The sequence below is a fragment of the Oncorhynchus nerka genome, linkage group LG22, assembly GCF_034236695.1.
Source record: "Oncorhynchus nerka isolate Pitt River linkage group LG22, Oner_Uvic_2.0, whole genome shotgun sequence".
Lineage (NCBI taxonomy): Eukaryota > Metazoa > Chordata > Actinopteri > Salmoniformes > Salmonidae > Oncorhynchus > Oncorhynchus nerka.
In genome coordinates, this window is record NC_088417.1 from 34389872 (window position 1) to 34413522 (window position 23651).

Genomic DNA, 23651 nt, shown 5'->3' on the forward strand with positions numbered 1-23651 from the left:
AACACTTCTGCAGGCCTTTCTAATCGACCTGGCCCGGGTATCCTGGAAGGATATTGACCTCATCCCGTCAGTTGAGGATGCCTGGTCATTCTTTAAAAGTAATTTCCTCACCATCTTAGATAAGCATGCTCCATTCAAAAAATGCAGAACTAAGAACAGATACAGCCCTTGGTTCACTCCAGACCTGACTGCCCTCGACCAGCACAAAAACATCCTGTGGCGGACTGCAATAGCATCGAATAGTCCCCGCGATATGCAACTGTTCAGGGAAGTCAGGAACCAATACACGCAGTCAGTCAGGAAAGCAAAGGCTAGCTTTTTCAAGCAGAAATTTGCATCCTGTAGCTCCAACTCCAAAAGTTCTGGGACACTGTAAAGTCCATGGAGACAAGAGCACCTCCTCCCAGCTGCCAACAGCACTGAGGCTAGGTAACATGGTCACCACCGATAAATCCATGATAATCGAAAACAAGCATTTCTCAACGGCTGGCCATGCCTTCCTCCAACAGCTCCGCTCGGCCAACAGCTCCGCCCCCCCCCCGCAGCTACTCGCCCAATTCTCCCCAGCTTCTCCTTTACCCAAATCCAGATAGCAGATGGTCTGAAAGAGCTGCAAAACCTGGACCCGTACAAATCAGCTGGGCATGACAATCTGGATCCTCTATTTCTGAAACTATCCGCCGCCATTGTCGCAACCCCTATTACCAGCCTGTTCAAGCTCTCTTTCATATCGTCTGAGATCCCCAAGGATTGGAAAGCTGCTGCAGTCATCCCCCTCTTCAAAGAGGGAGACACCCTGGACCCAAATTATTACAGACCCATATCCAAACTGCCCTGCCTATCTAAGGTCTTCGAAAGCCAAGTCAACAAACAGATCACTGACCATCTAGAATCCCACCGTACCTTCTCCGCTGTGCAATCTGGTTTCCGAGCTGGTCACGGGTGCACCTCAGCCACGCTCAAGGTACTAAACGATATCATAACCGCCATCGATAAAAGACAGTACTGTGCAGCCGTCTTCATCGACCTGGCCAAGGCTTTCAACTCTGTCAATCACCATATTCTTATCGGCAGGCTCAGTAGCCTCGGTTTTTCTAATGACTGCCTTGCCTGGTTCACCAACTACTTTGCAGACAGAGTTCAGTGTGGCAAATCAGAGGGCATGTTGTCCGGTCCTCTGGCAGTCTCTATGGGGGTCCCACAGGGTTCAATTCTCGGGCCGACTCTTTTCTCTGTATATATCAATGATGTTGCTCTTGCTGCGGGCGATTCGCTGATCCACCTCTACGCAGACGACACCATTCTGTATACTTCTGGACCTTCCTTGGACACTTTGCTATCTAACCTCCAAACGAGCTTCAATGCCATACACCACTCCTTCTGTGGCCACCAACTGCTCTTAAACGCTAGTAAAACCAAATGCATGCTTTTCAACCATTCGCTGCCTGCACCCGTGCGCCCGACTAGCATCACCACACTGGATGGTTCCGACCTTGAATATGTGGACACCTATAAGTACCTAGGTGTCTGGCTAGACTGCAAACTCTCCTTCCAGACCCATATCAAACATCTCCAATCGAAAAGCAAATCAAGAGTCGGCTTTCTATTCCGCAACAAAGCCTCCTTCACTCACGCTGCCAAGCTTACCCTAGTAAAACTGACTATCCTACCGATCCTCGACTTCGGCGATGTCATCTACAAAATTGCTTCCAACACTCTACTCAGCAAACTGGATGCAGTTTATCACAGTGCCATCCGTTTTGTCACTAAAGCACCTTATACTACCCACCACTGCGACTTGTATGCTCTAGTCGGCTGGCCCTCGCTACATATTCGTCGCCAGACCCACTGGCTCCAGGTCATCTACAAGGCCATGCTAGGTAAAGCTCCGCCTTATCTCAGTTCACTGGTCACGATGGCAACACCCATCCGTAGCACGCGCTCCAGCAGGTGTATCTCACTGATCATCCCTAAAGCCAACACCTCATTCGGCCGCCTTTCGTTCCAGTACTCTGCTGCCTGTGACTGGAACGAATTGCAAAAATCGCTGAAGTTGGAGACTTTTATCTCCCTCACCAACTTCAAACATCTGCTATCTGAGCAGCTAACCGATCGCTGCAGCTGTACATAATCTATTGGTAAACAGCCCACCCATTTTCACCTACCTCATCCCCACAGTTTTTATTTATTTACTTTTCTGCTCTTTTGCACACCAATATCTCTACCTGTACATGAACATCTGATCATTTATCACTCCAGTGTTAATCTGCAATATTGTAATTATTCGCCTACCTCCTCATGCCTTTTGCACACATTGTATATAGACTCCCCTTTTTTTCTACTGTGTTATTGACTTGTTAATTGTTTACTCCATGTGTAACTCTGTGTTGTCTGTTCACACTGCTATGCTTTATCTTGGCCAGGTCGCAGTTGCAAATGAGAACTGGTTCTCAACTAGCCTACCTGGTTAAATAAAGGTGAAAAAAAAAAAAAAAAAAAAAAAATTCCTTCGACCACATGGCTTGTTTTTGTTTTGCTCTGACATGCACTGTCAACAGTGGGACTTTATATAGACAGGTGTGTGTCTTTTCAAATAATTTCCAATCAATTGAATTTACCACAGGTGGACTCCAATCAAGTTGTAGAAACATCTCAAGGATGATCAATGGAAACACCTGAAACACCTGAGCTCAAATTCTAGCCTCATAGCGAAGGGTCTAAATACTTATGTAAGGTATTTGTTTTTTATTTGTAATAAATTTGCAAAATATTCTACAAACCTGTTTTCACTTTGTCATTCGGAGGTATTGTGTGTAGAATGCCGAGGAATTTTAGAATAAGGCTGTAACATAACAAAATGTGGAAAAGGTCAAGGGGTCTGAATACTTTCCAAAGGCACTGTAATCAAACTACCATGGCTAGTGGAAGAGATCTCAGTGAATTTGAAAGAGAGGTTGCAAAGCAGCATAGGAGGTTTAAACAGTTGTGGTGTGTGAGTATCTTTTTCTCAACCCGATTTAACACTTATGGGAGATACTGGAGTGGCACCTGAGACAGCATTTTCCACCACCATCAACAAAACACCAAATTATGGAATTTCTTGTGGAATAATAGTCTCACATCCCATTAATAGAGTTCCAGACACTTGTAGAATAGACACTTGTAGAATGTTTCTAAAAAACAGAAAAGTTTAGCAGAGCTACCGGAGGTTTCTGTCAATCCTCTTTATTGTTCATTTTTGAGATGGAATGGCCCAGCATTCCTCTCCCTGGGTTTTATGATTACAAACAAAGCACTAGTAGAGTTTAACCTTCTTATATTAAAAATGTATAGTAAGAAAAAACGATTTATAATATATATATATTACACAGTATAGTAAAAAACCTATGGTCCTCCATAGATAGGTATAGCAGAGTTCCAGCTGATGATGCTCAGTATCTTCTCCCTGGTGTGGTGTGTCCTGTCCTGGCACAGATTCAGTCTTCAGCTCTCTCGCACTGTAAAATCCGAAGGTGACCGTAGAATTGCTGGGGCTATTTTTCATCAGGACACTGAGTATCTTCATCCTGACTGTGCATCCCTGGGTGTTAGAAAAAATTGGCTTAGCTGAGTCATGGGGTATGAAAAGCACTGAGAAGGCACTGTGAAGTTTAGAGGGGTAGCGTTAGGCAAGAGGTAATATATGTTGCCTATGTTTTACTAGTGCGCCATATCCCTAAAATGTGACAGTGGAAAGTATAAAGGACTACCTCAGAGCTGCAAATAGAAAATAAAATGTTCTATTCTCAGAATATTGAAAACTATGGTCAATGCAAAATGCAATATGCTTGTGCACCTTGCTTGCAAAAATGCCCCCTTCCTTGTAAACCAAACGCTTCTCTTACCTTGACTGGTCCTTCTAAAAACCAACCAACCTCAGAAAAGCCCATAACTCAACATTCCCAATGACTAGCACGGCAGTGTCTTTAAGAATGTATTTATTCTTAAGAACAGATGAGTCTTGCGTTTAACAGGACCATTGGCTTCCATGATGACTCGTTTGATTCATAGTTAATTTCCTCCTCCAGGACGCATCGCTGGACGCACCTCTTAACTCCACTCAAGTGTGAGTTCAACCTCTTAACAGGGGGAACAAAGGTTGCATCCCAAATGACATCCTATTTTCTAAATAGTGCACTACTTTCGACAAGAGTCCTATGGCCCCTGGTCAAAAGTAGTGCACTAAATAGGGAATGGGATGTAATTTTTAAGTAACCACTGACGGAGGGGTCCTATGGGGAGTGGGAATGGTTTTAAGTAACCATTCCCACTCCCCATAGGACCCCTCCATGCCTCAGGTGGTCCGCCTAACCTGACACAGCCTGTCACTTCCCGTCCACATGCCAATACTTTACCTGAATTATTGATAAATATGGCCTAGGGGGTCCTTACCCATCTCTGAAAACATTCTTTCCCTCTGCCATTCTTGAACCTGATGTATTATGCAATGTGACATGGAAACTGACAATCACTTGTTCTCGTCAACTTCACAGGGGGTATAATAACATCCCAAATAAAGAACGTTTTGGATGTAGTTATTTCAACGTGCTTGTGGTCTATTATTTACGCTGCCTGGTATGGCAACTGTACTGCCTTCAACCGCATGGCTCTCCAGAGTGTGGTGCGGTCAGGCCAATGCATCACCGAGGGTACACTGCCTTCTCTCCACTCTGCTACCATCTAGTGGACAGAGACAGTACAGGCGCATCAGAGACTAATGCACCTTGAGACTAATTCCCCATATATATTGAGCAGTGGTTTCCAAACAGTTGGGTAGCAGTAGGGGTGTGGGGTTCCCGCTCCCCCTTTTTTAAAGACCTCAGTTGGGATTTCAACCTACTCTTGAAAGTTGTAACAGTAAAATGCACAATGTGATGTAAGTGAGGCCAGAGTGAAAAAGTTTGAGAAACACTGATAGAGTCATTGAACATTGGTTACTTCATATTCTGTTTATATACTCTTGTCTACTCACTGTGTATGTACAGTATACAAAAGAATAGGGGTTCAACAAGTGTTCTTTGAAGATCCTCAAAGCTCTTCGATGAACCTTAGGGTTCTTGGCACTGAAAATTGCCCCCAAAGGGTTCTTCCAAGAACCCCATAGGAGGTGGGGTTCTTGCAGGAGCCTAACTGCCCAACTGAAACATTTGGATTTGGATTTCAAAGGTCAGCAGGTGCAGGCACAACTGAAAAATGAAAAGATATCATCAATTACATTTTTGTCCCTTGAATGATGTACATTTTTACCTTTATTTAACTAGGAAAGTTAGTTAAGAACAAATTCTTAATTTCAATGATGGCCTAGGAACAGTGGGTTAACTGCCTTGCTCGTTGGCAGAACGGCAGATTTTCACCTTATCAGCTCGGGGATTCGATCGTGGAAACTTTCGGTTACTAGTCCAACGCTCCACATTTATCACAAAAACCAAGATATTAAATCTCTTGTGTGCATGTTTTGTTAAAAATCTGTATAATTACTATTTTTTTAATTCAGACTTCACCCTCCCTACACCTGTTATGAAAATAACAGGAAACCTGTTCGATCACCATGCACTGCAAAATCATTCTGGCTGTGGAAACGGAGAACATCAACACGCTGGGAGTTCATCTCATCTTTGTCTTTTTTTATCTGCTTTGCCACTAAAATCATAATAAATACTGACTTGTGTAATTATTTGTGTAATGTTTTACCCCTTTCATCTGTGCCTGGTGTTATCTAGTTACTGGCTAGCTAGGTCTTCAGTCAGCACGGAACAAAAGAAGGGGCTGCGATGTTCAAAACTCTAAAACAGTAATGTCAACACATCCGTCAGTGCTGCTGTGAATTGTATCACAAGAGACATGCCAAACAGATGCATACCTTTTTATTTTTTATTATAGGTGATATTATAGTTACAAAAAAGGCTATTTTACTTGGGAGTCAGAAAACCAGTTCATGACATTTAGTTTTAATGACAGCATTTACTTAGGAACTCATTTGGTGATAGCCACTGAATTAGAAATGAGTGAATTCAACAACCATCTAACAAGTACAAATACAGTCATGGGTGGTAATTACAATTCACTGGAAAGGCACACTGGGAAATTATATTGGAGGTTGGCTTAGTGGGAGTGTGGCTTTAAGCTAGTTATTATTGCTTACCCGTGAGTGGAAGAGCTATACTATTTTAACTGTTCTACGGTAGAGATTATTTTATTGCCTCTGGACTGTTGTTGGATATGGTAACCATTTAGTCCTCATCAAATCAAATGTTTTTGGTCACATAGACATGGTTAGCTGGTGCGAGTGTAGCAAAATGCTTGTGCTTCTAGTTCCGACCATGCAGTAATATCTAACAAGTAATCTAACAATTTCACAACAACTCCCTTTTACACACAAGTGTAAAGGAATGAATAAGAATATGTACAAATAAATATATGGATGAGCGATGGCCGAACGGCATAGGCAAGATGAAGTAGATGGTATAGAGTACAGTATATACATATGAGATGAGTAATTTGGGGGTGTTCCCACTGCTGTTTCCTGAAGTCCACGATCATATCCTTTGTTTTGTTGACGTTGACGTTGAGTGTGAGGTTCTTTTCCTGATACCACACTCCGAGGGCCCTCACCTCCTCCCTGTAGGCCATCTCGTCGTTGTTGGTAATCAAGCCTACCACTGTAGTGTCGTCTGCAAACTTGATGATTGAGTCCTTATCTCAGGTACAAAAATTGTCTGTTGGTTTCCCTAGACAGCATATCTAACTAGCACTAACACATTTGAATTATTTTGTTAATGATATCTTGCATGTACAGAATTTGTTTCATGTAAGATTTTGTATGTGGAGCAGCACTGTATTCGTTAATTAAATGGCAACTTATTTCTACATGTCTTCCTCAGTTAAAGTGGATTGAAGTGGAATGCAACACATTGAGTAAAAATCAACACATTTTTTAACACATCTGTTTGTCTAGTTATGGATGACACGTGTTACTTTTAACGTAATGATTGTGTTGAACAATGTACATAAATGCAACACAACATACCGTCCCTGACTAGACACACAGATAAAAACACGACATATGTTCTAAGAGAGTAGATGCATGATTACTTTGGATCTGCAATTTGACTGGTTGATACTGTATGGTTTTCAGCTTTTAACACATTAATTCCAGGAATTGACACGAAATGTGTTGAAACATTTATTAAAATCATGTTGTGCCAACACGGTGATTGTCTTAAAAGTAACACAACATGTGTCATCCCTAATTAGACACAGATGTGTTAAAAAAAAATACATATTTTCAGAGAGTGGATTTCCATCGCTATTTGAAAAACAAGCCATGGACAATTCATTGTGCCCCATATTACCAGGGTTGTGTCCCAAATTTCACCCTATTCCCTTTTGTAGTGCAATACTTTTGACCTGATGTGGTAAACTATACAGTATAGAGAATAGGGTTCCATTTGGGACTTAGTACAAATCTTAAGGTAATGGCCAGTAACCGTGTGTCACGAATATCACCGAAGGTGGCTCCCCTTCCCGTTCGGGTGGCGCTCAGCGGTCGTTGTCGCCGGTCTTCTAGCTGCCACCGATGCCTTTTGTCCCTTTTCGTTTGGTTTTGTCTAATTGGTTTCACCTGTTCCTTGTTGTGGTTTTTGGGTTGGGGTTATTTAAGTTCAGTTAGCCCGCCTGCGTTTGTGCGGGCTTGTTACTGTTTATGTTAAGAGGTGTTATTGATTATTGTTGGGTTTTTCCGCTGGCAGGTGAGGTACCAGTTTGTACTTGGGTATGTGTATTTACGCCTGTGTTCAGTGTCACCCATTGTACGTTTTCCTGTTGGACATTAAAGTTTTTTCCCCCGAATCTTCTGCTCTCTGCGCCTGACTCCACACCCATCACTCTTCGAGCGTTACACCGTGTTAAGTCTTTGAAGTCACCTTGGCTTGTCTCTCTGCCCGAACATACTCTAGTATGGTCTGGTCTCTCAGTAGAGTCATGGAGTCCCCCTCTTTATCCTGAGCCTACACCTCAGATTGTGCTACAGAGATAATACATTCCTGGATATAGCAGTCATCAGTTCAATTTAAAAGGCAAAGGTAGATTGTTACTTGATTTTTACTCACTGTGTTTACAAGTAAATGAAACACATTATATACTCAGCAAAAAAGTAATGTCCCTTTTTCAGGACCCTGTCTTTCAAAGATAATTAGTAAAAATCCAAATTACTTCACAGATCTTCATTGTAAAGGGTTAATACTGTTTCCCACGCTTGTTCAGTGAACCATAAACAATGAATGAACATGCACCTGTGGAACGGTCATTAAGACACTAACAGCTTACAGACGGCAGGCAATTAAGGTCACAGTTATGAAAACTTAGGACACTAAAGAGGCCTTTCTACTGACTCTGAAAAACACCAAAAGAAAGATGCCCAGGGTCCCTGCTCATCTGCGGGAATGTGCCTTAGGCATGCTGCAAGGAGGCATGAGGAATGCAGATGAGAACAGAGCAATAAATTGCTATGTCCGTACCATGAGACGCCTACAGGGAGACAGGATGGACAGCTGATCGTCCTCGCAGTGGCAGATCACGTGTAACAACACCTGCACAGGATCGGTAAATCTGTACATCACACCTGCGGGACATGTACAGGATGGCAACAACAACTGCCCGAGTTACGCCAATCCCTCTATCAGTGCTCAGACTGTCCGCAATAGGCTGAGAGAGGCTGGACTGAGGGTTTGTAGGCCTGTTGTAAGGCAGGTGCCTTGATGGAAGAGTGGGGTAACATCTCACAGCAAGAACTGGCAAATCTGGTGCAGTCCATGAGGAGGAGATGCACTGCAGTACTTAATGCAGCTGGCGGCATTTTGACCCCCCCTTTTTTCAGGGTCACATTATTCCATGTCTGTTAGTAACATGTCTATGGAACTTGTTCAGTTTATGTCTCAGTTGTTGAATCTTATGTTCATACACATATTTACACATGTTAAGTTTGCTGAAAATAAATGCAGTTGACAGTGAGAGGACATTTCTTTTTTTGCTGAGTTTATATGTAAATTTGAATGAATACTATTACTATAGACTCCCACAAGGTCCATAGCAGTCAACATGTGTATGATATGTGTATCATAAATCAATATACCATCTTGCTGGAGGAATAGTATTAGCATGAGAATGTTATCTACCCATGTTGTTTTTATTTTACCTTTATGTAACTGGGCAAGTCTGTTAAGAACAAATTCTTATTTACAATGACAGCCTAGCAACAGTGGGTTAACTGCCTTGTTCAGCAGCAGAACAACAGATCTTTACCTTGTCAGCTCAGGGATTCGATCTAGGAACCGTTCAGTTACTGACCCAATGCTCTAACCACTAGGCTACCTGCCACCCTATAAGCAATGGCACTTCAATAGGATCACAAATTATTCTATTGTGAAACTATCCATGACCACCCCACAGATATCCTTCAAAGTTTCAGATTGTGGCTGGTGTAAGGGGATGATTGAGTTTGTTACTGGAGTGATGTGTGTTTGTAACTCTGAGAGCTATACATTGGATTCATCCCAATTGGCACCCTATTCTCTATATACATTAGTACCCTAGGGCTCTGGTCAAAAGTAGTGCACTATGTAGGGAATATTGTGCCATTTTGGGTCAAAAGCACTGGCTGTATTAGTTTTCATTCCACTCGTCTCAAAATATGCATGCAGATACATTATCCATAATTGGGCAAAGAAATTAAATGTTTTTTTTTGTCCACAAAGAGAAAGTCGAGAGTTATTGATCATACAGTATATGTAAAGTGGAACCTTCCTAGCAATACTCATATTGCTAATATATTACTGCCATCTGATTTACATTGCACCATAGTGGCTAACAATAAATTGAGGTGGTGGTTGTAGCTCATGCCTAGCTTCCCATACTTCAGATGTGAAAACGTTATATTTACAATGTGTTTTGTCCGCTGAATATTGTGGAACTTCTATATTATCAAATTCCACTGACATGATGTATCAACTTGTATTTTATAGAGGCCAAGGCGTTAACTGTGTGATTCATAAAATACTACTAATAAAACTTGAAACTCTATGAAAAATGTATGAAAATGTGAAGCTTCTTAATTTTTTTATTAAGAAAAGAAGTATAAAAATATAAATATAAAACAATATGACTTGGCATTCAAACAACATGAATTCAGTGTGTGACAGTTACCCTACAACGTACACGTCCTTATTACATCATACACCTACAGTATATGATGAAATGGATCCACAGAATAAACCTAACCAACCATTAACATGAACATTGCTTGCCAAACAAAGATGGCGAATAGGATATAGTATGTCCATCATGGAAAAGCAGTTCATACATGTATCTATTTCAAATTTACTTTGCAGGAAAAGCATTTTTTTTCTCCAATAAACATTGATAGTATACAAGACTACTATCTCACTCCTCAGTTACAAAACACATTGTCCATACCATTGTTCACAACATTTCTTAAAATTCAAAGGCATCTTTACTGATTATAACCAAAAACAGTAAAACCGTGAGGAATATCACCACCAGTAGTGAGTTTAATGTTTAATTCATGAATTCTACTTGACCAGCCATATGAATCAATGGATCGGTTGCAGGATAGTGTGTGAGAGAGATTATCAATACATGTCATTGATGATGGGCTCCGGTAGTACAGCCCTAACTGTTATCTAGGTTTCTCTCTCTGTGTCCTTCCCTATATACATATCCGCTAGTTTTTTGAACGCCGGTCCCCAGTTGCTTAGGTAATCGTACTCCTGGTCCCCCTCCGTAGCTCCAGACTCCAGGGAGCTGAGGGACTCGGCTAGCGAGCCGCTCCCCTCGTAGGCGTAGGTGGCAAGGGAGTCATACGGGGGCGCGGTGGGGTCCGAGTCGTTCTCATGGAGCCTCCCGTGAATGAAGTCTCTGACGTCAGCGTTATCCTTTATAGGTGATGTCCTCCCGAAGGGAAACAGCATCTCTGGGATGATGTCCCTGCGCAGCTTCTTAGCGTCCATCACCTCTGGATTGCGCAGTGTGCCAATATCAAAGGCCTGGGTGTCCTCCTCTCCGCCCCCCTCATCGTTGTAGCTGACAACATTGTCTCTCACATCCTCTTTGGAGATGATCAGAGGCTCCTTCTTCCTCTGCTGCCTCCTCAGGGCAGCGAACAGCACCACGATCACTACACACACAGACAGACAGATAGATAGAGAGATTAAAACTTGAGTATGAGATGGGAGAGAAGAAGAGTGTGCTCCGTCATTCATTAAGTAAACTCAGGAATACACACCGGAGAGAAAGACATTTGCTATCAGTGATAAATACGCTGCACTGCCTTGGGCACTCACCTCCTTTTATTAAAGATTGAGCAGAACAAGCTTTTCTTTCGCTTTTCCCCTTAACATCAAATTCACTGTAGAAAATCTGTAGCACTTGAATTATCCCTTTGTTTTTCTCATTCTCAAGACAGACTACCCTTACTCACATAATTAAATGCATCTTATTCTATTTTAATTTCTGAGCAGGACTTTAAATCCAAACTTGCCAGCTGAAGGAGGAATTTGCATCCAGTGGCACTATGAGAGCATTGGATGTATGTTGTTGCTCATTATTTTCATGAAAAAGGAGCAAATCGAGAGGAAAAACAATTCCCTTACAATGGGGCCTCCTCCTCATCCCCCTCCTCCTCCTCCTCTTTCCCACCCCTCAGCAGGTGCTGTAGTACTCTACCTGCCTCCCACCCAGGTGTTAATTACAAAGGTCTCTGAAGGAGTGGCTCTTTAGAGGCCCAGTTACCATGCCTTTCTGACTAATACCCCAGTGTTGGGTGGCATGGAGGGGTGTGGTGCAGTGTGGAGGAGGAGCGCAAACTGTTCCAGCTCAGTGCCTACTGCCTGCCTGCCTGCCTGCCTGTCAGAGGCGTAGTGGAGGTGAATTAGACAGCCTGTCAGAGGGGTTCAAGTGAGAAAACCATCGGATAATGAGCAGATGTCATGATATTTCACTCAAGAGGCGAACATGGGGTTCAACCTTCAGCACTTCCAATCTGAGTGAGCCAGAAGCCAGAGCTACAGTAGAGCTCTCTCCAGTGTCAGACAGACAAGTGAAGGGGGACTGTGAGAAGGAACAAGCACAGCATGCAGTGGAAGAAATGTCAATAGTTAATTTGCTAGCGAGGGATCAGTGGCTAGGCAAGGATGTGAGCAAGATTCAAGTTGGGTGGAGATCATGGAACAGGAAGAGAAAGGAAGAGAGCACAGATGAACAGATCAACAGATGAGCTGGGTCTCTGCATTATTGAGTGAGGAGGAGGAATAGCACACACACTCATTTAAGCAATAAAACAAGAGAACCTGTGCATTATCATGAATAACACTGGGCTAAGGGCTGTTCTTAGCCATAACGCAAAGCAGAGTACACAAACAAAACTCAGTGGATTGGTATTTATGTTGCTATTAAGTCACTCATGACCTTTAATTGGATAATTGAATATTTCAACATCCCTAATAGGCTCATGGATTATGCTGTTTAGATGGCACTGGGGTTATGCTTGGCCAAGTGCAATACCAGGTTCAAAGTCATCTTTTTGCCCATTACTTATTGATATCCCCTTGAACATAAGCACTACGTATCTTTTGCTTTTTGACGGGGAAAAAGACATGCACACTTTCTGTTTTGCACTTTGTGCTTTTACGTACTGCATTAGCTCACAAAGGAGGCTGAAGTGGTGCTTTAGGATGCCAGGAAATAGGATGTGACCTACTTTAGCAGGGAAAAACACAAATACCTTTTTGTCAAGTGGATATAACCAATAATAAAAGCTTTCATCCTGCTGCACCATTTTCATGAGGAAACACACTATTTACACATGCAGCCAGCAAAGTAATGTCTCAGTGAGTGGCCCTACTTTAAACTTTCTTTAGTTGAAGAAGTTTGATGATGAAAGGAATAACACAAAAGAATAGCACAGAAGTAGCACAGAGGATTTAAGTGCTGTCGAAGGACTCACAGCAGAGAAAAAGAAGGAGCTAGCCAGTGCCTACCGGGTGCAAATGAAGTCCTTTCTCACTCCGTAGGGTGTTATCACATTATACTCCAGGATATTTGTGGCTACAGACCAGTTCGTTACATGTGCAGTGTCGTTTATTGTGGTAGAGTCCAACACAGCCTAGAATAATTGCTTCAGCTTTGTAATAAGTGACTTGGATTGCTGTGTGCTACTGTACAGTACTGTATGTTAAGAATAGTACTTAAGTTCTCTGACTCAGTTTGAGTTGGGCGTCTCCCAAATGGCACCATATTCCTATATTGTGCACTACATATGACCAAAGCCTTACGGGCTCAACACAGTGTGACGACCCTCCCACTCTGTCTGCCGAATTCTTTCTCTTTGCTCTTGTTTTCCCTAATAGGATGTCGGTGGGTGGAGCCGGGAGGGTTGTCAGCGAAATGGGACACTACCTGGTCCCGGGTGTGTCCCGGGGATAAATACACCTTTCTCCCCATAGATTGTGTGGGAGAGTCTCCTCAAACACACTGGTGTTTTTTGTTGTGGCATTTTTGGTGGCGTTTCTTGCGTGTGTGAACACCCCTCAATACCCTTCATTATCACAATCTTTGAACACATCCACTCACTTACACTATTGACTACTGACTACACACACACCATTGTTATTTGGATATAGTTTACTTTGTTTAATAAATACGTTTGTCATTTCTTTATTTCTGCGTTGTCTCTCTCTTTGTTACTGGCTACGAGCTGGTTCGTAAAAACAGGGAATAGGGTGTAGTTTGTTACGCAACGGTTGACTTTACCAGTGTGATTGATAGTGATACTTACTCAAGAGGATGATGACACAGAGCAGGATAGCCACCAGAGCTCCAGTGCTCAGCCCGGCAGACAGCAGAGCCTCTGTGTTGCAGGATTGCACGTTCCCCCGGCTGTCGCAGGCACACACGTTCACAGTCAAAGTGCTGGTGCTGCTCTGGATAGGGTAGTCATTGTCTGAGATCACCACGGGCAGTAGGTATGTATTCATCTCACGCTGGCTAAATCCTCCCCTTCGAGTGATGATCCTGGCTGTGTTATCTAAGGGGTAGATCGCAGAGGGAAGCAAAAGGGGATATGAGAAATTTAAGGTTGTTTCTAATGTTTAGAACAAATGTTCCCAGTAATGATTGTGACATTGCAGCTCCATAGGTTACAAAAAAAGTGAAATTGTCAATACAACTCACACAACTAAGACCAGATAATGGCCAGATAAAAAGCACAAGGCTAACATTAGCTACCTTCATTGTCAATGATGGTGAAATTTGGATTGGAGAAGCTCATACTGAAGACAAACTTATGTCCAACAAGGGGCTCATCCGTGTCAACCGCACTTATTGTCTGAATCAGCTGTGGATAGTGAAACAAAAAGGTATGGGAAAACACATGTTTCTTCAGGCTTTTCATCACCATTTGTAGTAATATGATGTCATACATCTACTGTACCTGTCCAGATTTGACATTTTCACAGACAAATGTCTCGTAATACATGGCAAATTCAGGTGCATTGTCGTTTACGTCCAGGACCCGTATGAACACTGGGACTCGAGTGGTTTGGCGAGGGTTACCTAAACAAGAAGTTTGAAAATGTGTTAGTTGGCCCATAGAGTAGACCCCCTCAAATTCATATCTGGACCTCAAAGCCAGTTACAATGCTTTTAAAACATTTCTTCCCCTCTAATCAGGGACTGATTTAGACCAGTGACACCAGGTGGGTGTAATTCATTATCAGGTAGAACAGAAAAACAGCAGTAGTTCGGAGCTCGTACAGTAAAATTGAAATATCCCTGAAGTTAACATTAGCAAAGTTAACAAAAAAAATAACGTACAGGAAAGTATTCCGACACCTTCACTTTCTTCAAATTTTGTTACGTTTCATCCTTATTCTCAAAAAGGATAAACTTGTTTTGTCCCCTCATCAATCTACACATAATACTCCATAATAACAAAGCAAAAATGGGTTTTTAGAAATGTTAGCAAATTTATATATATATAAAAAACACATTGACATAGTACTGAGTGAAGGCTCTATATACCTATGTTGAATTTTGGCAGTGATTACAGCTTTGAGTCTTCTTGGGTGTGATGCTACAAGCTTGGCACACCTGTACTTTGGGAGTTTCTCCCATTCTTCTCTGCAGATCCTCTCAAGCTCTGTCAGGTTGGATGGGGAGTGTCGCTGCACAGCTATTTTCATGTGCTTCCAGAAATGTTTGATCGGGTTCAAGTCCGGGCTCTGGCTGGGACACTCAAGGACATTCAGAGACCTGTCCTGAAGCTACTCCTGCGTTTTCTTGGCTGTGTGCTTAGGGTCGTTGTCCTCTTGGAAGGTGAACCTTCGCCCTAGTCTGAGGTCCTGGAGCATGTTTTGATCAAGGATCTCTCAGTACTTTTCTCTGTTCATCTTTCCCTCGATCCTGACTAGTCTCCCAGTCCCTGCCATGGAAGAACATCCCCACAGCATGATGCTGCCACCACCATGCTTCACCGTAGGGATGGTAATGTCCAGATGATGAGTGGTGCATGGTCTCCTCCAGACGTGATGCTTGGCATTTAGGCCAAAGAGTTGAATCTGTGTTTCATCAGAACAGAACATTTTGTTTCTCATGGTCTGAGAGTCCTTTTGTTGCCTTTTGGCAAACTCCAAGTAGACTGTTGTGCCTTTTACTGAGGAGTGGCTTCAGTCTGGCCACTCTTCCACAAAGGCCTGATTTGGTGGAGTGCTGCAGAGATGATTGCCCTTTTGGAAGGTTCCCCCATCTTCACAGAGCAGAGGAACTCTGGAGCTCTGTCAGAATGACCATCGGGTTCTTGTTCACCTCCCTGATCAGTGCCCTTCTCCCCCAATTGCTCAATCAAGTTGTAGAAACATCTCACAGATGACCAATGGAAAACGAATGGGCCAGAGCTCAATTTCGAGTCTCATAGCAAAGGGTCTCAATACTTCTGTGTTTTATTGTTAATACATTTGCCCACAAAAATTAAAACTGTTTTTGTTTTGTCATTATGGCGTATTGTGTGTAGATTGAAGAGTATTTTTTTGTATTTTTGCAGTAGCATTGGAAAGACTCACATTGGTGCAGACTGATTATCCTACACAATTGCCTGAAACATTCATTCAGATATTAAGTTGTAGTTGCATGTTTATTTTAGTTTTCTCCTAATACTCCTAACGAGGCTCCCATTGGACAACTGGTTCTGATGAGCAGCCCTTTGAGCCAAATGAAACTGTGGGCATTGCCTGTGTGGACCTATGAGGCTGGAACAGGAGTTGTCCATCCTGGTTGTGACCACATATATGCAGATGTAGAAAGACTGCAGCAGAACACTGTGTATATCAACCAAACCGATGCCAGGTTGACGAAGCCAGGAAGTGTAGCAGCACTGATACATCCCAGGTCAGTGGGCTGGTGCCCGCTACCCAGGAAGATTTTAAGTAGACTTAGTCTATTTTATGTAGTGGAAGATACACCAATTATAGTGCCGGCTACAGTTCCACATTGGACTTGCTGCAGGGCTTGGTTGGTTGGCTATAGTGCTAATATTAGCTAAGTTATGTGGTAATTTAGCGTTATTTGCACATTTCACAATTTTTACTTCAATATTGCATAGGTTCCCTTTGTTGTTTTTATTTTAAAAAGTTAAAACTCTTGATAATTTTGCACATTCTTGCCGGAGCGCACAAATCTGTGGGACAAGGGGCTGGCCAGGTGGCCCTCAGCTGCCTGACATTTGGCAATAGTTGGCAAGATTGGGTTTTTAGAAGCAGTGTTCAGTTACTCAAAGGACAGGTTTTAGGAAAACAAATATGATGATGCCATTTTACCACAGGGCACACTGGGTGCCTAAGTGTAAAGGTCCTAATGGTGATTTCAAGTATGGCTAATGGAAAGAGAATATTAAGGGGCTTTTAGGTGTTAAAGGAAAATAAAAAATAAAAAGTTTATCCAAGTAGGGGCTTTAAATGGGCAAAGCTAAGCAACAGGTCAGCGTGATCTCAGAGGAGTGCAACAGAGCCACTAAGGTATTTGCCTATTTAGATTGCCTGTATGGCAAACAGGTTTCTATACCCCTGTTGAGGTAACATTTACATAGTAGCAAATCATGTTTCTCTCAAATGTTGTGCATATATTTGTTTACATCCCTGTTAGTGGACATTTCTCCTTTGCCAAGATAATCCATCAACCTGACAGGTGTGGCTTATCAAGAAGCTGGTTAAACAGTATGATCATTAAACAGGTGTACCTTTTGCTGGGCACAATAAAAGGCCACTCTAAAATGTGCAGTTTTGTCACACAATGCCACAGTTTTGAGGGAGCGTGCAATTGGCATGCTGACTGCAGGGATGTCCACTAGAGCTGATGACAGAGAATTGAATGTTCATCTCTTTACCATACTTCACAGGGGAGCCATTTGAACGCAAACTTTATTTTTATCAAAATGTGTTTTTGGGCAGAAATGCCCTCTAGAATATGTGAACTTGTGAACGTGTATACCATCTGTAAATACGAATCAAATTGTTAAATTACGAGCCTAGTTGGTTTAGCCACAGAAAAGGTCAGCAACTTTCCCGCTAGCCATGATTGGCTGAGATAATGAAGGGCTAGACATGCCGAGAGATGAGTTTGGATTGGTCTGCCATATAGCACACTTCCGTCTATTTGAGCTGATCAGTAAGTCTAGGTAATCCTGTCTAACGTGGCTTTTTATAAAATGTATTGTGTAGTAAAACTGCATAAACCTAATGTCAAGTTAAAGTTAGCTAGCTAATGTTAGCTGGCTGGCTCATTGGCTAATGTTACGTGTGTGCTCTCCACTTTCTGGAGGACAGAGTTTTGAAGTCAGTAGAATTTGAGTATGTTAACTAAGGAGATGGAGAAAACACCTGTCTCCGGATTACATTTTCAAACTAAGGGCAACCATGGCATCTGACAGGAGACGCCTCCATCCATAATATGTATGGGTAAAATAATCTAGCTACTTACATTAGCAGATATTGCAAGTTTATCATTTTGACATAGTCTTTTCATTTCAAGTTAAAGTGTACTGCTAGCTAACGTTAGCTGGCTGGCTCGCTATCTAACGGTACATGTATGTTCTGGTAATTTGTATCTCAGAGCCACTAGTTATAGCCTAATGTTAGCTAGCTTGAACCTGGTTGGTTAGCTACCTGCAGATGCATGCAGGGTAGTAATGTCATGAGTTGGGATCATGGTTCATTTAACACCCGTTAAATACGGCCGGTGTCAGTAAACGTTGGCAAAAAAACGTAATTCAATTGTTGCCAGCAGCACAGTTACAGTCACCAATGCTCTGGATAACATGAAAACAGCCTAAGCAGATCTGCTGGGGCGAGTAAAATGTTCAGTGTTATCTCATTGTGCCTGGAAGTAGCTAGCCAGTTAACAACCCAAGCTAAGTCTGAACGCTCCAAGAGAAAAGTGCTCTGAATTTATGAGTAGACAATCTGACAGCACAGTTGCAGTCACCAACACTCTGGATTTTATTTATCCATTATTTTACCAGGTAAATTGACTGAGAACACATTCTCATTTGCAGCAACGACCTGGGGAATAGTTACAGGGGAGAGGAGGGGGGTGAATGAGCCAATTGTAAACTGGGGATTATTAGGTGACCGTGATGGTTTGATGGCCAGATTGGGAATTTAGCCAGGACACCAGGGTTAACACCCCTACTCTTACAATAAGTGCCATGGGATCTTTAATGACCGCAGAGAGTCAGGACACCCGTTTAACGTCCCATCCGAAAGACAGCACCCTACACAGGGCAGTGTCCTCAATCACAGGCCTGGGGAATTGGGATATTTTTTTAGACCAGAGGAAAGAGTGCCTCCTACTGGCCCTCCAACACCACTTCCAGCAGCATCTGGTCTCCCATCCAAGGACTGACCAGGACCAACCCTGCATAGCTTCAGAAGCAAGCCAGCATTGGTATGCAGGGTGGTATGATGCTGGATTACATAACAGCCTAACCAGCTCTCTTAGGGCGAGTAATGTTCAGTGAGCTGTTCTCTCATTTGTGTCTGGAAGTAGCTAGCAAGCTAGCAGCTTGACTGCTGTTGTTAGTAAAGAACTCTCAGATCAACCCTTAAAGAGATGCTGAAGGTTACAAGTTCATCAACTTTTAAAGCAAAATTACTTTCCCGTCGTTCCTCAACTGTAGTGTGTTATATACCATTTTGTAGCTCTGAGTCTCTACTTTTATCCAATGTAAAAACATAATTTCAAGGATGCGTTGTCTGTAGCCTGTAGAAAGACAGAGTAGATGCCAGGGCCCCCCTTAAACCCCATTCCAGTGTCCTTCCCCCTGGAAGTGATTGCCCTAGACTTCCCTTCCCTCAGTATGCCCCTAGTTACTTATCAAAACATATTGGTCATGATTGACACGATTGCCTGATATACATGGGCTGTCCCTACTCGTGATCAGACAGCAAAAACCAAAGTCGGAGCAGTATGTTCCCATGTAGTCGAGACATTTTTGTTGCCCCTCCCATTTCCACTCTGATATGAGCATACATTTTTGTCAGCTTTGATGCCAGCCATCCTGAAGCCTCAAGTCTGAAATGTAGGACATTTCTAAGAGTAGTACGACCAAATATAATCCAGCAGGAAATGACAGGGTAGAGCGAATAAACAAAACATTGTTGCACACTTTGGAGGCAGAGAAGCGGAGTAGGTGGCCAGAGCACATCCCAAGCTATTGCAAGTCCCAGGGTATTCATGTTTGGTTGCCACTTAAGACTCACAGTAGCTGTTGGGTTAGGCGTAGATCCCCCTCAGCCGAAAGCACAACCCCAATGGGTGGGTTAGGGACTGTCACCAAAGGCTGACCTTTTGATTATGACTTAGTCAAAAAGAAAATGGGGGACCCAACTGAGCAACATAATAAGTACTATGACTGCAAAACACAAGCTTTATCTCTACTTCCAAGTGAGTGGGTGTGGGTGCGAGACAGGAAGAGAAAGGGACAGGGTGAGCACCTGAACAGGAACCTACACCCATAGTTGAGGCAGACGCTGGAGTAGACCTCAATTCTATGTTTTTTTATGTTGTCCCTGCTGCTGAGCCCCATAGACCAGATGAAGCAGATGTTATAACCCGGCACCTACTCGGGGAACCTTGGACAACCACCAGCTCACTATAGAGAACAAGACATGGAATGTGCCAGGGACTGGCTACATTAAAGTTTTTGGGGGGATGTCATGCTGCTGTGAACAATAAACTTTGATTTACTGTGGAATTGGAAAGACTCACATTGTTGCAGACTGATTATCCTACACTGAAACATTGATGAATCCATGACATTGTATTTGCATGTTTATTTTAGTTTTCTTCCAAATTACTCGCTCCTGCCGTGAACACTGAACTTCCTAATGAGAATCCCATCGGACAATTGGGTCTGATAAGTGGCTCTTTGATGTGGACCTATTGGGTTGGGACAGGGGTTGTCCATCCTGGTTGTGACCGTATATATGCGGATGTGGAACGACTGGAGTGGAAAGCCTTGGATATCACTCGGAGCTGACGCCAGATTGACCAAGCCAGCCATCCTGAAGCCTGAAGTGTAGCAGCACTTGTATATGAAGGCAAACTACACACTTCCTGGTCCGATCGGTTGGAGCCAGCTACCCAGGAAAATTGTAAGTTGACTTTGTCAATTCTATGTAGTGGAAGATGAACCGATTATAGTGCCAGCTATGGGTCCTTGCAGGATTGGCTGCTGGGCTCGGTTGGTTAGCTATAGTGTGGTGATTTAGTGTTATTTGCACATTGCACCGTATTTACTTGAATATTACACAGATGCCCTTGTTTTTTTACTTTTTCTTTCTTGATTTTATACATTTAAAACTTTTGCCAACTTTGCACACTCGTGCCAGGGTGCACATATCTGTGGGACAAGGCGCTGGCCAGTTTTCTCTGTGTTTTAGAGCACGCAATCGCTACTGGGCTGCGGATGTCTTGTTGTCTTATCCTAATTTATCTGAGTTCCTTGGGCTTACCTAGTTGGCGTAGTTCGGCCACATTACATTTAGACCTCGGCTGCCTGACACATGCATAGACATTTTTTGCAAAAGAAGGTAAAGAAAAGGGATTATAATCTTACTTATTTCAGTTGCAACAACAGAGATGTTATGCCATTTGGACATCTCCCTGTCGAGGGCTTTCAGTGTTGTAATGGTGCCATTTACAGAATCAATGTTGAATAGTCTCTCCAGATCAGTATGGCGGTCAATGGAGTATCTGCAGAGAAATACAAATACCTAATTTTGATTGTGTAAAAATATCAATATTTTTTTTACATACGCATAATTTACACATTAATCAAATTAAAGAATCTGGACATGATTTATTTCCCCATACAGTACGCTATTTGCACAAGGCTGTCCCTGTTTCTTGTGATCCATTACATTAGAGAATAACAACACACGACTCTATGAGAAAATACATTACAAATCACACATTTTTGGTCCCCCACAGTACATATCATTCCTCTCCTTCTGTTTCTTTTGTCAAGAAATTATGAATCCTTATATACTGCTGTCTCATTTATCACTGTCAACTTACATATTCCACTGACATTTCATAATTTGCAACACAATCCTCCCATGCTGCACAAGCAGAGACCGGGTTGTCTCCATGAGGGAGACAGACAGACAGATACACAGACAGAAATATACACAAACAGACATGCACGATATGTGTGGAATGGCAGAACAGAGCAGTGTGAATTGATAGAGCAAATGAGGCTCTTTCAGTTTGACTTTGTGCCGCTACCGCACTGGGCTAGTTTACATAATTATGTGGATATAAACAGTGTCTGTATTCTCTTCACAGTGCCACAAACTTCCGCTGGGAAATCACCAGGAGGGACCCATGAATAATTTGCTTTTCTTCCAACCTCCCTTCCTCTCTCCCTCACCACACTGACACTCGGATACACGGATGGATTAGATTTAGCCAAGCGAACCATATTTCCACCCCCCCAAAAAAACGTATTAGAGGAAACGTTGAATTGTTGTTATAGACTTGATACCACACCAATAATCATTTGTTTCTCTTGCTGTGTTTATTCTTACACCATATCCATCCATTAGGTCATAAAACAATCAAATGACCTCAAACGGCTTTATTCAGCAGCAGAACATCAAATCTACTGAAGAGCCCTTTTCCAAACAATGCAAAGTAAAAAAGTACAAAGAGTCCAAAATAAAAATAGTAACACAATAGATAACAATAACAATGCTATATACAAGGAGTACCGGTACAGAATCGTTGTGCAGGGATACGAGTTAATGTGTTCATGTAGGTGGGGGGAAAATAACTAGGCAATTATGATAGATAATACATGGAGTAGCAGCAGTGTATGTGAAGTGTGTGTGTGTGTGTGTCTGTGCGGAATCCTTTTGATGTGTGTGTGTGTGTGTGTGTGTGTGTGTGTGTGTGTGTGTATTTTTTATATATTTTTTCACCTTTATTTATCCGGGTAAGCTAGTTGAGAACAAGTTCTCATTTGCAACTGCGACCTGGCCAAGATAAAGCATAGCAGTTCGACACATACAACAACACAGAGTTACACATGGAATGAACAAAAGATACAGTCAATAATACAGTAGAAAAAAAAGTCTATATACAGTGAGTGCAAATTAGGTCAAATAAGGGAGTTAAGGCAATAAATAGGCCATGGTGGCGAAGTAATTACAATATGGCAATTAAACAATGGTAGATGTGAAAAAGATGGATGTGCAAGTAGAGATACTGTGGTGCAAAAGGAGCAAAATAAATAAATACAGTATGGGGATGAGGTAGATAGATGGGCTGTATATAGATGGGCTCCGGACAGGTGCAGTGATCTGTGAGCTGCTCTGAAAGCTGGTTCTTAAAGCTAGTGAGGGAGGTGGGAATCTCCAGCTTCAGTGATTTTTGCAGTTCGTTCCAGTCAGTGGCAGCAGAGAACTGGAAGGAAAGGCGACCAAAGGAGGAATTGGCTTTGGGGGTGACCAGTGAGATATACCTGCTGGAGCGTGTGCTACGAGTGGGTGCTGCTATGGTGACCAGAAAGCTGATATAGGGTGGGTATATCCTCAGAATTTTAGTATATGTGAATGTTTGGGTAGAATCCAGTGAGTGCATAGTCAGTGCAAGAGAGTGAATGCAAAAAAGGATGAAATCAAATTTTATTTGTCACATACGCCAAATACAATAGGTTTAGACCTTACTGTGAAATGCTTATTTACAAACCCTTAACCAACAATGCAGTTTAAGAAATAGAGTTAGGAAAATATTTACTAAACAAACTAAAGTAAAAAGCTAAATAAAAAGTAAAAATAATGAGGTTATATAGAGGAGGTATCGGTACAGACTCAATGTGTGAGGTTACAGGTTAGTAAATGTAATTTCTACAAGTAGGTAGGGGTTACGTGACTATGCATAGATAATGTCAATGTAAATAGTCCGGTTGATCATTTGATTATTTGTTCAGCAGTCTTATGGTTTGGGGGTAGAAGCTGTTAAGGAGCCTTTTGGACCTACACTTG

General features: G+C 42.4%; 1 protein-coding gene across 1 annotated transcript in view; it reads right to left on the reverse strand.

Annotated features, from left to right (window-relative positions):
• Window positions 1-10137: 10137 nt before the first annotated feature.
• Window positions 10138-23651, reverse strand: part of LOC115105117 (cadherin-10-like) — a 61651-nt gene continuing 48137 nt past the window's right edge. The window contains exons 8-12 of the mRNA XM_029626752.2: window positions 21221-21357; window positions 14543-14664; window positions 14338-14446; window positions 13889-14137; window positions 10138-11230 (exon numbers count right to left, since the gene is read on the reverse strand). Coding sequence (XP_029482612.1) covers window positions 10737-11230; window positions 13889-14137; window positions 14338-14446; window positions 14543-14664; window positions 21221-21357 — 1111 coding nt within the window. The 3' untranslated portion in view covers window positions 10138-10736. The remainder of the gene's footprint in view (window positions 11231-13888; window positions 14138-14337; window positions 14447-14542; window positions 14665-21220; window positions 21358-23651) is intronic.